The 13167-nt window shown below is 50.2% G+C and overlaps 1 protein-coding gene across 4 annotated transcripts in view; it reads left to right on the top strand.

The window, feature by feature from the left end:
- The first annotated feature begins 1989 nt into the window (after positions 1 to 1989).
- The window catches only part of PPP1R12A (protein phosphatase 1 regulatory subunit 12A), a 150119-nt gene continuing 138941 nt past the window's right edge, over positions 1990 to 13167 (top strand). For all 4 annotated transcript variants that reach the window (XM_038756294.1, XM_038756293.1, XM_038756295.1 and 1 more), the window contains exon 1: positions 1990 to 2230. In XM_038756294.1, the coding sequence (XP_038612222.1) occupies positions 1994 to 2230 (237 nt within the window). In that variant the 5' untranslated portion in view covers positions 1990 to 1993. The remainder of the gene's footprint in view (positions 2231 to 13167) is intronic.

The following is a 13167-nucleotide window of genomic DNA, read 5'->3' as shown; positions in this document are numbered from 1 at the left end:
CGTCACCAAAACCTGCCGGTCTCAGCTCCGCAACACTGCCAAGATCTGCCCTTTCCTCTCCATCCAAACCGCTACCCTGATCGTTCAAGCTCTCATCCAATCCCATCTGGACTACTGCATCAGCCTTCTCTCTGATCTCCCAATCTTGTGTCTCTCCCCACTTCATTCCACACTTCATGCTGCTCCCCGGATTGTCTTTGTCCAGAAACGCTCTGGGCATGTTACTCCCCTCCTCAAAAATCTCCAGTGGCTACCAATCAATCTGCGCATCAGGCAGAAACTCCTCACCCTGGGCTTCAAGGCTGTCCATCCCCTCGCCCCCTCCTACCTCACCTCCCTTCTCTCCTTCTACAGCCCACCCCGCACCCTCCGCTCCTCTGCCACTAATCTCCTCACCGTTAGGCCTCGTTCTCGCCTGTCGCGCCATCGACCCCCGGCCCACGTCATCCCCCGGGCCTGGAATGCCCTCCCTCTGCCCATCCGCCAAGCTAGCTCTCTTCCTCCCTTCAAGGCCCTACTGAGAGCCCACCTCCTCCAGGAGGCCTTCCCACACTGAGCCCCTTCCTTCCTCTCCCCCTCGTCCCCCTCTCCATCCCATCTTACCTCCTTCCCTTCCCCACAGCACCTGTATATATGTATATATGTTTGTACATATTTATTACTCTATTTATTTATTTATTTATTTTACTTGTACCTATCTATTCTATTTTATTTTGTTAGTATGTTTGGTTTTGTTCTCCGTCTCCCCCTTTTAGACTGTGAGCCCACTGTTGGGTAGGGACTGACTCTATATGTTGCCAACTTGTACTTCCCAAGCGCTTAGCACAGTGCTCTGCACACAGTAAGCGCTCGATAAATACGATTGATGATGATGATCTATTCTATTTATTTTATTTTGTTAGTATGTTTGGTTTTGTTCTCCGTCTCCCCCTTTTAGACTGTGAGCCCACTGTTGGGTAGGGACTGTCTCTAGATGTTGCCAACTTGGACTTCCCAAGCGCTTAGTACAGTGCTCTGCACACGGTAAGCGCTCAATAAATACGATTGATTGATCGACTACGGAGGAGGGAGGGGGAGGGGGAGGGGGAGGGAGAGGGAGAGGGAGAGGGAGGGGGAGGGGGGGAGGGGGGCAGAAGGGGGGAGAGGGAGAGGGAGGGGGAGAGGGAGGGGGAGGGGGGGAGGGGAGAGGGAGAGGGAGGGGGAAAGAGGGAGGGAGGGGGAAAGAGGGGGGAGGGGCAGGGAGGGAGAGGGGGGAGGGGGAGGGGGAGGGGGGAGAGAGAGAGAGAGGGGGAGGGAGAGAGAGAGAGGGAGAGAGGGAGAGGGAGGGAGGGAGAGGGAGGGAGAGGGAGGGAGAGAGAGAGAGAGAGAGAGAGAGAGAGAGAGAGAGAGAGAGAGAGAGAGAGAGAGAGAGAGAGAGAGAGAGAGAGAGAGAGAGAGAGAGAGAGAGAGAGAGAGAGAGAGAGAGAGAGAGAGAGAGAGAGAGAGAGAGAGAGAGAGAGAGAGAGAGAGAGAGAGAGAGAGAGAGAGAGAGAGAGAGAGAGAGCGCGCGTGCGCGGTGGGGGGGCGTGCCCAGGCCACGCCCCCTTTCCATCGCGGGGACCCGGCGCATGCGCACTGCCCGGGGGCGCCCTCCTCCGGGTCTCGCGATGTTAGGCTTCCGGGGGCGGGCGCAGCCGGGCGGTTAGCGGCGTTGGGGGTGTGGCTCCCTGGCTCGGAGCGCGGGCGCGCGCGCGCGCTAGCGCCGCCCCAGTGCTCTGTGGGATAGCGGAGGACGCCGGGGTCCGCCCGCCCGCCTGCCCTCCGGACCGTTCGAGTCTCTCTCAGTGTGTCTTGGGTATCTCCGCCGCCGTCTGCGGGGTCTCGCCGTGCCGGCTGGGCCCGCGGCGGGAGGCCTCGGCCGCTCCTCCCCGGCCGTGCCCTGCCCCTGCCCCTGCCCCCGGCCCTGCCCTCCCCCTCCCCCGCCATAAGAAGCCCGGGCCCGGCCGCGGAGGGGATGAAGATGGCGGACGCCAAGCAGAAGCGGAACGAGCAGCTGAAGCGCTGGATCGGGTCCGAGACGGACCTGGAGCCGCCCGTCGTCAAGCGCCAGAAGACCAAGGTGAAGTTCGACGACGGCGCCGTGTTCCTGGCCGCCTGCTCCAGCGGCGACGCCGACGAGGTCCTCAAGCTGCTGCACCGCGGCGCCGACATCAACTACGCCAATGTGGACGGGCTCACCGCCCTGCACCAGGTCCGCTCTGTCGTGTGTGTGTGTGTGTGTGTGGTGTGTGTGTGTGTGTGCGGGGCGGGGGTGAGGACGGAAGGAGGACTGGGAAATTGGGGGAAACCGAAGGGGGACCCCCCCTCGTCCCCCTCTCCATCCCCATCCTACCTCCTTCCCTTCCCCACATCACCTGTATATGTGTATATATGTTTGTACATATTTATTACTCTATTTATTTATTTTATCTGTACATATCTATTCTATTTATTTTATTTTGTTAGTGTGTTTGGTTTTGTTCTCTGTCTCCCCCTTTTAGACTGTGAGCCCACTGTTGGGTAGGGACTGTCTCTATATGTTGCCAATTTGCACTTCCCAAGCGCTTAGTACAGTGCTCTGCACATAGTAAGCGCTCAATAAATACGATTGATTGATTGATTGATTGACCCCCCTGAGGGCTGTCTGTGTATGTGTGTGTATAGTGTGGGTTGTGTGTTCGTGTGTGTTTGTGTGCGGGGAGAGGAGGTGGGAAACGAGGGGTGTCGGGGGGGGGGGTGTTTGTGTGGGAGAGGGGAAATTTGGGGTCCCGAGGGGGGGCACTCGCGTGCCCCGGCGGTGGGTGGGTATGTACGTGTGGTGGTGTTTTTTGTTTTTTAATGGTATTAAGCGTTTAATGTGTTACAAAGCACTGTTCTCGGCGCCGGGGGCGTTACATGGTGATCAGGTTGTCCCACGGGGGGCTCACACGCTTCATCCCCATTTTACAGTCGAGGGAACTGAGGCCCAGTGAAGTGACTTGCCCAAAGGCACCCCGCTGACAAATGGCGGAGCCGGGGTTTGAACCCGTGACCCCCCCCCGCCTCCAAAGCCCGGGCTCTTTCCGCCGGTATTTGTGGGGGTGGGCGGAGGGGTCATCATCAATCGTATTTATTGAGCAATTACTATGTGCAGAGCACTGTACTAAGCGCTCGGGAAGTACAAATTGGCTACATATAGAGACAGTCCCTACCCAACGGTGGGCTCACAGTCTAAAAGACAGTCTAAAAGGGGTGTGTGTGTGTGTGTGTGTTGGGGGTGTCGATTAGTGGGGTCAGTGCTGGGCCCCGGTGGACCCCTCAGGGGCACAGATTTTGGGGGGCGGGGTGGGTGGAAGGCATCTGCACCCCCAGGTGCGAATTGGGTGGTGTGTGTGTGTTTGTGTTTGTAGGGGGTGTGAGGGGAGGAGGGGGCTCATTTCCTGTTTTCCCCTTTCTAGTCTCCTGGGGGGGAGGGGAGGAGAGCGGGGTGTTGTCGTCCGCCCCCCCACCACACCCACCCATCCACACACACACACACACAAACACACCCCATTTGTGTGGGCAGGCTTTCCTCGAGAGCCCTCCCTCCCACCCCCCCAAAAAGGTAGGAGTTTTCAGGAGGATGAAGGGGAGCCCCTTGGAGCATCCGGCTGTCCCAGCCGCAGGGCCGGGCCGGGCCGCCAAGGAGATGACGAACCGGGCCCACAACTCGCCTCAAAATGGATGCTTTGTGCACGTTCAAGCCGGAGAGGGCCCGATGGCCAGCGCGCCGGCCTAGCCAAATAAGGAGCGGCCGCTGGCCGGGCCCCCGAGCCACCGGCCCCGGCCAGTGCGGGGGGCGGAGACAACGGGACCCCCCCCCCCCCCCCCCATACACACACGGCTCCCCCATTCTCACCCCCCAAACCGGGACCAACTCTGTGGAAGGCCTGCCTCACTAGGAGCCCAACGCCGCCGCCCCCGCCCTCAGCCAAGGGTCGGGGACCGAGGGAGGGAGGGCAACTGTCAAACTTCAAAAGGGGACAGCAGGGAGACGCCTCGCCTTTTTTTTTTTTAATGGCATTTATTAAGCGCTCACTATGTGCAAAGCACTGTTCTAAGCACTGGTGATCAGGTTGTCCCGCGGGGGGCTCACAGTCTTAATCCCCATTTTACAGATGAGGTAACTGAGGCCCAGGGAAGTTAAGTGACTCGCCCAAGGTCACACAGCTGACGAGCGGCAGAGTCGGGATTCGAACCCATGACCTCCCACTCCAAAGCCCGTGCTCTTTCCACTGAGCCACCTTGGGTCTTGGTTTTCCTTGTCCCACCCACGGCTCCCCTCCCCGCGCCTGTCCGGTTGGGGTCGGTTCCCCAGCTGCCTTAGCACTGGGGTGACTCGGGCCTCTAACGTCGGTGCCGTTGTTTTGAAGAGGGTTCCTCCGCGAAATGGGAATGTCTGCCGTAAAGCCAAATCCCAAATGTAAAAGAGGGCTAGAGTGTATTTGAATATTTTGGGTGTGTGTGTGTGTGGCGCGTTGTTCGACAGACGTTGACGGTTCCCTAATCCAACATGCTCTCCAAACGTCCAGAATGTACAGACCATTAAAGATGTCTTCACTTACAGGATTATCACTTCAGATTCTATACTTACGGGGCGGGGGGGAGCTGATTTTTTTAATGATGAAAAATTCTGAACCAATCTGTGAACGTCTTGGATCCGTGTTTATTAATAATTCTTACTTCACCCTCTCCTCCACCCCCACCCCGTACTCCATTTCTTTTTTGGTGGAGACTGACTCTGTCTACTTCGTGATCTCGTTTTGCCTCTCCTCTTTAAATAAAAAAGATGATTGTGTCAGAACTGAAGATTATGTGATGCAACCCTCCCCCCCAAAAAACAACCCCATAGCAACTTTAATAGTTACTGTTAAAATGCTAAAGGAGACTTGCCACGATTTAATCTGTTTCAACCAGCCGATATTTGCTTGGATGGAAAAGCAGACTATTCAACATCATCTTATTTTGACAATTTTTTTCCTGTTATAAAAGGCCACTGGCCCAGAACGGTGCCTGTATAGACAAACTGTTTAGCTAAAGCTTATTTTTGCTTTAAAGAGGTGTTAACACACCCATAAACTTGGGAGTTTTAAAAATAGCCACTCTTTAATTCCAGTTGCTTTTTCTCTTATGGATATCACACTTCTCAACTTCCATTTATAGTGAATTTGCCATTCCCGATGAGGCCACTTTTTAGGTGTAATTTAGAGAGAAAATTGCATGCATAATTTTTATTTCAGTATTATGTGTCTCGAGCGATATTTTTTGTCATGCATGCAGTCACCCTCGTCGAGGACAGCTAGTTCGCTTTCAGTTACCACTACTTTGTTTGTATTGACATTTGGATAGGGTGTTGGGTGGAGTTGAGGAAATGGTGTAAAGATAAAGTTCCGGTTATGTACAGCCTGTCCCCCCCCCCAAAAAAAAATTCGTGGTTCTTGCAGGAGTTATTTTATCAGTCCAGCTTTTAGTGTGTCGAGAGGAGGGACATGTTTGAGGGCGGAGTTACAGAAGTCGGGGCGGCCCAGGTTCTCTTGAGATCGTCTATACCTGCTTACTTGGTGTTTTGGTATTGAGCTTTTTGGTTTCTAAAGAAGTGATTTTGCTCTGGAAATTACCAATAAACCTCAATAAATCACATTCTTCTACGAAGAATGATGCACGCTAAGGATAAAGCAATTTGGGCTGCTCTCGTGTATGGTCTTCATCCGATTTCTCCTGCTCATCGGTTTATCCGCATTTCAGGGATGTAGTCGTGCAACCCCTGGCGTGGGAATGTGAAGGTTTGCAACCCTAGAAGGTTTTGTCCGTCTTAGTGAACGTTGTTAATTGGGTGCGTATAGTTTTCTAGGTAGTGTGCTGGAACGTATTTCTCAGCTGGAAATGGGTACGTTCCGGCTCCTCCCTTAGTCTGGTGTGAACAGTACAGTCGTATTTCTCGAGCGCTAACTTGGGTGCAGAGCATGATACAAAAGGCTTGAGGAGAGTACAGTATAACAAAGTCGGTAGACACATTTCCTGCCCACAAGGAGCTTAAACATTCATTGTCGTATTTCTGGAGCGCTTATTGTGTGCAGAGCATGGTACTGAGCGATTGGGAGAGCACAAGATGACAACAGACACATTTCTGCCCATGACGAGCTCACAGTCTAGAGGGAGAGACAGACATTAAAAATAATTTGGGATATGTACATAAGTGCTGTGGGGCTGAAGGTGGGGTGACTATTCAATGGTGTGAAGGGTGCAGATCCAAGTGTAAAAAGATGACTAATTTCCACTTCTTAAGAAGGCATCTACACAGGGATTTCTTGCCTTGAACTAGAAGAGAGAACTTAATTGGTAAAGGAGCACACGGTCCTTTTTTTTTTTGGCCACTTTATTGGTTCTAAATCTCCACGCCTGGGAGTATTCATGATCATTTTAGAATGCGATTTTTCCCCACCAGCAGTCACCAGTCAGGCAAACCTTTTCAACTGAGCCTTGACGTTCTCCTACAGATTTGGACTGATTGCTTTAATCCTTCGGTCAGGATTGAGGGCTGACTGTGTGCAGAACACCCTACTCGGTGCCTCAGAGAGTGCAATACGACAGGGTTGGTAGGCGTGTTCCCTGCCCACCGGAAGCGGACAGTCTAAAGGGAGGGACCGATGTCAATACAAATAAGTTACGGCTAGGTACGTAAGTATGGTGGGGCTGAGGATGGGGTGAATATCAAGTGCTCCAAGGGGACAGATCCAAGTCCATGGGTGACGCAGAAGGGAGAGGAGTCAGGGGAAAAGAGGGCTTAATCGGGAAAGGCCCCGTGGAAGAGACGTGACCTCAAAAAGGGAGAGGGGTGGTCTGGTGTATGCGGAGGGGGTGGGGGTTCCAGGCCAGAGGGAGGACGTGGCAAAGGGGTCGGCAGCGAGATGGAGAGACAAGTGAGTAAACGGGCGCTAGAGCAACAGGGTGTGTGGGCTGGCCTGTTGTAGGAGGTGAGCGAAGTGAGGTCGGAGGGGAAGAGCTGATTGGGTGATGCCGATGACGAGGGGTTTCTCTTTGACGTGGAGGCAGCTACCAGAGGTTCTTGAGGAGCGAGGGAAAGCGTTTCTGGCGGTAGAGAGAAGTGTGGACTGGAGGAGGGAGAGATGTGGCGTTCGAGAAGGATGTGACAAGTGCTGGGATTAGCGACGTATTAGTTTGCTTTAAAATCTGTAGTAAACAAAAAGTCTTTATTTGGAAGAGTCCAGGATAAACTGATACACCATTATAATGGTTCTGTAAGGTTAATATTTTTTCTACAAATTTTGTTGCTCTAACTCAGGGGCTGGCTTGGTTTTTGTACAGAAGAGCCAAGTACAACCTTTGAGCAGTTGATGTGCAAAGAGCTAAGCATCCAATTTAAGCACACATTAATGTAGCTTGTGAATTTGACAGTTTGAAGTGGCACATTCTCCCCCCACCCCACCTTGGCATCGTGTTAGTTTTAAACTCCTCATCCCCTCCCATCCCCACGCAATGCTGACTTGACACAGGGCCAGCTTAACCCCCCCCAAAAAAACAACAACTGGGTTTTGTTGGGCTCCCGCGGGACAAGTGATGTTATAATGTCACGTTCCAACACAGTCTGTCAATCATCTCCTCAGGACTGCAAGCTCGTTGTGGGCAGAGAACATGTGCGCTCAATAAATATGATTGACCGACTGATGACGTTGCTTCTCGTGGCTGCTTCCGGGCGGAACCTGTTGTCCCTTCTCCCCAGTCCTGTTTGGTCAGGGGAGGCAAGAGGGCAGGATCCATGGGGCTGGATGTTGACAGCAGCGGCATGACCCCTCTCGTGCCCTCTTTGCCTGCCAGGGGAGGCCTCCTCTCTGCAGCTTGGAGGGGGATGGCGTCTTCCCACCAGTCGGTGACAGGTTTAGGCTGTGGGGGAGGGGCTGCAGGACAGGGGTCCAATTCCTGCTTCTCTGTGCGCAGCCCCTCTTGCCTCCGTCCAGCCACTAGGCTGGTGAGAGCCTCCTGATTGGGAGGGAGGGAGTCCCCTCTGTGGAGGAGCAAGGACTCATCTCTGGATCAGGATTCCCTGATCTGAACCACACAGGGTCTGGCCCTACCTGGGGGCTCCTGAGCCAGGAGATTGGGTTCATTCCTAGCTTCCAGGGGGTCGGCACCCTCCCTCCCAGCCCAGAGCAGGACTCCAGGCCGACTGCTCATTGCCAGTGCCTCCTGCTTCTCCCACCCCAACCTGTGGCTTCAGTGCTGGGCATGCTAGGGTAAATCGGGTTGCTGGGCTGTTGAGTAGCGTATTTCTGTCTCTTTCCTCATCACCTCTTCCCCCCTCCTCCCTGCTCCCCGAGACAGACAGACAAACACATTCTCTCCCCCCCCCCCCCCCCATGGTAGTTTGAAATATCTTATTGTTGTCCCTGACTTTGGTTCCAAAAAAGAGCCAGGTATGGCTCTGGAGCTATAGGTTGCTGACCCCTGATCTAAATAAAAAGATGGATTTAAAATGCCACGTCCTGTTTTGGGGGCCTTTATCATTAAGTGATGTCAACTTATTTTCAGCCCGGTGGTTACAGTACGTTTGACTGCGCGTTTTGGAGACAATGTTAATGAGAAATTAAGGAGTGTTTTCCTGGCTGCCCCGGCCTATCTGCATGGAACGCAGTGTCATATTGGAAGAAACAATTGTGTGCGCTTGGGGTGTTGATCAAAATACGAATGCCTTTCAGAAGTTTTCCTTAACCCTAAATTCTATCAAAAATTATAGCCCACAAGTTCTAAGTAGTACTGTTCTTTTTACTTATTGGTGGTAGAAGGAAAACGTGCTTGGTGGTCTTGGTTGATTCTTTTAATTAAATGATAACACTTTTTTAATGGTATTTAAGCGCTTAATACATGCCGGGTCCTGTACTAAGCCCTGGGATTGATAAAAGATGACCAGTCGATCATATTTATTGAGTGCTTATGGTGTGCAGAGCACTGTACTAAGTACCTGGGAGAGTACAATATAACAGACACATTCTTTGTCCAGAAGATTGGACACAGTCCATGTCCCACCTGGGGCTCTGTCTCAATCCCCATTTTACAGATGAGGTTACTGAGGCAAAGAGAAATGAAATGACTTGCCCAAGGTCACACAGCGGAGAAGTGGCAGAGGTGGAATTAGCACCCAGATCCTACTGACTCCTAGGCCCAGGCTCTATCCACTGGGTCATGCTGCTTCTCTTTGCGGCCCCTGATACAACTTGAAGTTTCATTCTCCTTCAGAAGGCATAATGAAACATGAAGTTTGGGCTAGAAGAAAAACTGCTACTACACTGATTTTTGAGGAGAAAAAATTAGATCCAGTTTGCTACTGTTATCAATCATTGCCTTTTAACTTCTAAAATAATGCTATGATTTCTGGGAAAGACCCAAATGTAAATCTCAGTGTGATACATTTGAGAAATCAGATTCAAAATTAGACACGGCAGTTAAATATTTTATAAACATTCAGGTGCATTTTTTAATTTGTATTTTATATTTTGTATTTCAGGTTCAGGCAAAAAACCTTGAGCCTCTTTTTAACCATGTCGTCGCTCTAACTAGTGAAAGGAATGGGCTAAATCAGCGCATTTGTCGCACTTAATTTTCAGGACGTACTGTATTGGATGATTAACAGGTGTGTCCTGTACGGAACGGTGGACGAGCTTTGGTCTGGTAACGGGAGGGCTGGCAACCTGCAAAGGATTTCAGTGTCGTGCCGAAGCCTGGCATGGAGCCACCCTCTTCCCCCTATCAGTCGGCTCTCCAGTGGGGTCCAACAGTGTGATGGGCACATTGTGAACCCCTTTGGGTTTAGTCACCCCAGCAGAGGCGGCTCTAACCCCAAAGGTGGATTGCTTCAATGGCACTGTCTTTTGCCAGCTGTGTTTCAGGATTCACCAGTCAAGAACCCTCGCCACCAGTGTCAATCAATCAATCAATCGTATTTATTGAGCGCTTACTGTGTGCAGAGCACTGTACTAAGCGCTTGGGAAGTACAAGTCGGCAACACATAGAGACAGTCCCTACCCATTCCGAACAGGCAGAACTAACACTTACAATGAAGGGCTTCTGATTCACGAAACATGGCTCTTTCACTGGATGTGAATATATATTACGTCTAATTATAGTAGGTTCATATGTCTGGTTCATATGTCCTCCCTTTTGAACCGTTTTACCCTCTCCTCCCATTGTGTCTCTCAGGAGGCAAGGCAACTGATTCTCTGCTATGTTTGGGGAGCTTTTTGGCTTAACACGATGGCTTTGGCACCTGGATTTTTAGTTTTTCATTATTTACACTCATAGTAATCGATAAACTTAGAGCAGTGAAGAAATATTGAGGTAAGGCATCCAAAAAAAAAAGCCAAGCCAAAGACTGCACAGACATAGGAGAGGGTCGCTGACATTAGTATTTAGTGTATTACCCTACCAATTGTTTAAATTATTTTAAGGCCATTGCTCGATTTTTTTCAGAAAAAATACCGTACTACATTAGTACTACATTGGATCAAGTAGAGATAATTTGATCGGCTTAAACCAAGACAGAAACTGGTAAAATAATTATGAATTCTTCAGTTTTCATTTTCCCTTCCTCCCTGTTCTCCTTTACCTGCTTCCCGCCCACCTTCTTCAGTTTTAATGGCCACTGGTGGTTCTGACCTTGCATTTGGTGGTCGTCAAGTCTCCCAGACCTTTCTTCAAAAGCACAGTGTGTGTGATTCTGTTGCTCACCTTTTGGCCAGAGCGTTTGACCCAGTTTTACAGTTATATTTCTAGTGGATAGACTCTACGCTTGTTATCGGCAGGGAATGTATCTGCTAATTCTGTTGTATAGTACTCTCCCAAGCGCTTAGTACAGTAAGATCTCAGTAAATACCGTTGATTGGTAGTTCTTTTCCCCCCACACACTTCCCTTTATGGTAGACTAGGTTTTCATTTTATCTGTATCCCTGTTAACATCAGCTTCCACCTGATGTTTACAACTAAAGTATTTTAGCAGTCTGAAAATGTGTGCAATTGATACTAGTAGAGAGCCCTTTGTTTCCCTTTAAACTGACTGGAAATAGCAATTAAAGCGACTAGGAAATGAGTTTGTTTATTTTGCAGATACTTTTGTTGTGGTGGTGCTGTTTTTATAGCTCAGTGTCTGCTGCTTGGGTTGTATATTTCGTTTGCCCCTGAAGGGAGCTAGTTATGCGATCCCCTCTGAGTGCTGTATTTTTGACCAAATTTCACTCTTGGTTTAGAACGGGGTGACTGGGCATTTATTTAATATTGGTTTAACTTCATTTGGTGGTGAAGAGACACTTTTGAATGAAAATCCATTTAGTATAACCTTTAAATTGTAAACTTTAGAGGACCGAGACTGTTTTCTTCATACTTTAAAGTTATCTACAGGCACCTAGAAATATGTTGATGGCCAAATATAGACTGGGTAAATGCGGGACATTAAGCCACTAGAACTGCGGTCTTCTCTAGAGGTGGCTTTATTGTAGCAGCTCCTCACCTCCAGGGGTGGTCGTGCCTGCTGGGGTTATTCATTCATTCATTCAATCGTATTTATTGAGTGCTTACTGTGTGCAGAGCACTGTACTAAGCTCTTGGGAAACTAGTTGGCAACATATAGAGACGGTCCCTACCCAATATCAGGCTCAGAGTCTAGAAGGGGGAGACAGACAACAAAACAAAACATATTAACAAAATAAAATGGAATAAATATGTACAAGTAAAATAAATAGAGTAATAAATATGCACAAACATATACACACATATATATACACACATAGGTGCTGTGGGGAGGGGAAGGAGGTAAGGCGGGGGAGGGGGAGGAGGGAGAGAGAAAGGAGGGGGCTCAGTCTGGGAAGGCCTCCTGGAGGAGGTGAGCTCTCCGTAGGTCTTTGAAGGGAGGAAGAGAGCTAGCTTGGCGGATAGGCAGAGGGAGGGCATTCCAGGCCCGGGGGATGACGTGGGCCGGGGGTCGATGGCGGGACAGGCGAGAACGAAGTACGGTGAGGAGATTAGCGGCGGAGGAGCGGAGGGTGCGGGCTGGGCTGTAGAAGGAGACAAGGGAGGTGAGGTAGGAGGGGGCGAGGTGATGGAGAGCCTTGAAGTCGAGTGTGAGGAGTTTTTTGCCTGATGTGTAGGTTGATTGGGAGCCACTGGAGATTTTTGAGGAGGGGAGTAACTGCCCAGAGCGTTTCTGCACAAAGACAATCCAGGCAGCAGCGTGAAGTACAGATTGAAGTGGGGAGATACAGGAGGATGGGAGATCAGAGAGGAGGTTGATTTCTGATTAAAATATCACCTAGGATGTGGTGAACAGACTCAGCGGGAATCCTGAAAATAGTAATTGTGGGCTTCTGGTCCATGATGTGATAGCACATTCATTCATTCATTCAATCGTATTTATTGAGCACTTACTGTGTGCAGAGCACTGTACTAAGCGCTTGGGAAGTACAAGTTGGCAACATATAGAGACAGTCCCTACCCAACAATGGGCTTACAGTCTAGAAGTCTAGCACTGCATCATCAGTATTTAGCCTCGGTCACTGTGGTCACCTAGGTCACTGTGGTCACCGTAAATGGGCTTCACCCCTGCTTGCCTACTCATTCACATTCTGTACCCCGTTGGGACCCTGACTGACAGAGACGAGATGTCCGAGGGGCACCGGGCACACCTACCACGGCAATTAGTATTTATTGAGTGCTTACTATGTGCAGAGCATTGTACTAAGCACGTGGGAAAGTACAATCCAGCAATATAATAAACACATTCCTTGCCCACCAGCTTCCAGTCTTGGGTGGGGAAGGTAGTAGGGGAGAAGAGACATTAATAGAAATAAATGAATAACAGATATGGACGTAAGTGCTGTCCCGACTAGTTCTCAATTCCAAAATCTGAATGACCATGACCAGACGGAGGCTCATCCGTTGTTTCTGACGGGAGACTCCGTCAGTTTAGAAGAGAGAGGTGATACTTGGGGATGTTTGGGGAAAAGCTGGTTTTAGGAAAACTGAAAGTAAGAGCTTGTAAAAAAAAAAAATGGAGCTCTCTGGATAGTAAATTAATGGTAAGGTAGATGGGTGAATTCACAATCTTGACAAGAGGGTTTTAATTTTTCT

The sequence above is a fragment of the Tachyglossus aculeatus genome, chromosome 14 (assembly GCF_015852505.1).
Source record: "Tachyglossus aculeatus isolate mTacAcu1 chromosome 14, mTacAcu1.pri, whole genome shotgun sequence".
NCBI lineage: Eukaryota > Metazoa > Chordata > Mammalia > Monotremata > Tachyglossidae > Tachyglossus > Tachyglossus aculeatus.
The sequence above is the reverse complement of the archived record's forward strand: the minus strand, read 5'-3'. Positions and strand labels throughout refer to the sequence as shown.